At 44.5% G+C, this 2500-nt stretch overlaps 1 protein-coding gene across 6 annotated transcripts in view; it reads right to left on the reverse strand.

Annotated features, from left to right (window-relative positions):
- The window catches only part of LOC131362870 (TRIO and F-actin-binding protein-like), a 17082-nt gene that overhangs the window by 4534 nt on the left and 10048 nt on the right, over nt 1-2500 (reverse strand). For all 6 annotated transcript variants that reach the window (XM_058405179.1, XM_058405180.1, XM_058405181.1 and 3 more), the window contains 2 exons: nt 2168-2277; nt 1681-2059 (listed from right to left, as the gene is read on the reverse strand). In XM_058405179.1, the coding sequence (XP_058261162.1) occupies nt 1681-2059; nt 2168-2277 (489 nt within the window). The remainder of the gene's footprint in view (nt 1-1680; nt 2060-2167; nt 2278-2500) is intronic.

Here is a 2500-nt window from a genome sequence, read left to right on the forward strand (position 1 = left end):
GTGAGTGTGTGAGAGAGTGTGTGTGTGTGAGATCAGGAAGACTCGTATTTGTCTTGTTCAGTACAAATGTTATACACATCTATACAATACAGTGGAATGCTGCAATAAGTTTCCCATCCTACCCTGTTAGTCACACCTTTATTTTATTTATTTATTTTACTATTATACTCTCATTGGGGGCGGAGCCCCCCTTAAATGAAAATTCTAGAACCGCCCCTGGATGCCACGACAATAGATACTAATCACCCGTTAAATAAAGTAAAAAAGAAATTATTCTACAGTATTTCACACCTCACAAGGAATAGTCCATTTTATTACGGTTACTTTTCTCACAAAGACATTCTTGATGCAGCAAACTGCAATCTCTGAAGGACGTAGCATCCGAAATGAGACGCAGTGAATATAGAAATACTGTATATGGGCGGGTCACTGCCTCTGACTACTCCAATTATCCAATCAAAGGACGGGAAATTGTTGACGTAATCGTAGGCCTGCTAGATGGCCCCAGTGACACCAACTCCAAATCTGATTGGTTAATGGAACAGTTTCATTGCCACTTATTTAAAGCTCCGGGCGCCTGCACTATTGATTCTGAAGGCCTTGAGGCAGATTTTCACTCTGGCAACACATGATGTCATCCACTGTCTGAAATATGATTGGATAAATACTCTTATCATAAATATACACTACTGGAACCAGCGCAACCGAGAGAAAAGCTATGAAATGTCTGGCTTGAAAATGAGAAGGTCCGGCTCACAGTCTCCACTCTAATTCATCCCAAAGGTGTTCTATGGGGTTGAGGTCAGGACTCTGTGCAGGTCAGTCAAGTTCCTCCACACCAAACTCACTCATCCATGTCTTTATGGACCTTGCTTTGGTCACTGGTGTGCAGTCATGTCTTGCATGCAAAATGTCTTGGTATGAAGCTGAAGCATTAAGAGTTCCTTTCACTGGAACTAAGAGGCCGAGTCCAACCCCTGAAAAACAACACCTGAACTCAATGATCTGGAGGGGTGTCCCAATACTTTTGGCAATATAGTGTAATGGTGTGATATTCTGGGCCAAAATACTCAGAATCTGAACATAAGTATTTACCAAAACCTTTTGCCATACGCAGCAGGAGATTTTTGGTCCTGGTCTATCATAATCTGATCAAGCTGAAATGTAGAGCGCATCTATGTCTTACTTATAAGTCTGCAAGTGGAAGTTTGATGATAAACTCCTTACTCAAAACAGCTTTCAGGTTCTCATCACAAAACCAGGAGCCTACTAATCCCGTACAGAACCTTAAACTAACTGATAATAGTGTTTGGACCCCTCTGGGTCTTTTTTTTAAGGTTCCTTTTTCAGGTACTTGTTCTGTGTTCACATTCATGGAAGCAGAACCAGACCTAACCCGGCCCAGTGGAAAAGGTTTATCACAGTGGAGGGCTGTTGCAATAATAATAATAATAATAATAATAATAATAATAAAAAAAAAAGAACGCCAAAATCATGCACAAACACACACACTTCAAGCTTCATATCAAATATTAGCTATATTTATACACACACACACACACAGACAGAGCAGTCTGTGAGCAGATCTAACAATGCGCCTAATGCCACACACACCAGATGAATTATTTAATTTGCAAATTAAACCATTGCAAATTGAAAAAAATCATCTGCACGCTCTACCTCCCTCTGCAGCGATCCCAATGCAGAAAGTGACACGGTCGGTTTGAGAGGCAGACGCTCAAACTCCTCCCACTTCCTCTCGATCTCCTCCTCTAGGCGTTTCTGTTCTGGAGTTTTCCCCGGCCACTTGCGTGCGGTCACTGCCTCCCGCTGCACGCTACGGCTCTTGTCCTCCTGACCCTGGCCATGCTCACGCACCTGCCCTTCCCCTGCCTCTCTCTGATTGACTGGAGCAGAAAGAGTGGGTGTGGCTACAGGAGAAAGCTCAACATAATCGAACCTGCGCTGTGTGTGGGCAGGAGTGGAGGAGGTTTCTGAAGGGCGGCGAGATGACTGCTGGAGACGGGAGTCCTCTTTTTCAGTAGAGCTTTCTGGAAGTCTGGAGCAGAGAGACACAGAGATGACATCACAAACATGTGTGTGTGGGGGTGTGGGGGTGTGTGTGTGTGTGTGTGTGTGTGTGTGTGTGTGTGCATGTGTTACTCACTGTGTAAGATCCGGAGTACTGCTCGGTCGGATGTTTTTCCTCAGAACCTCAATCCAGTTCCTCCGGATTCCCGCAGTCATAGCTGAGAGCGTGAAAACACCGCTCGCTGTCTGAGAGACAGACAGACAGAAGAGAGAGAGAGACACGCAAAGACAAACCAACAGAGGAGAGAGACGGGGAGAGAGAGAGAGAGAGCAAGAGAGAGAGAGAGAGAGAAGACAGGCAGAAAAACAAAGTTTCTATGTGCACAAGCAGCTGCAACATGTACTGTAACTGTTAATGAGTGAGTGAATGCAGGCGTGACATGAATAAGGGAAAGGAATAAACGAGTGG

Source organism: Hemibagrus wyckioides, linkage group LG12, assembly GCF_019097595.1.
Source record: "Hemibagrus wyckioides isolate EC202008001 linkage group LG12, SWU_Hwy_1.0, whole genome shotgun sequence".
NCBI lineage: Eukaryota > Metazoa > Chordata > Actinopteri > Siluriformes > Bagridae > Hemibagrus > Hemibagrus wyckioides.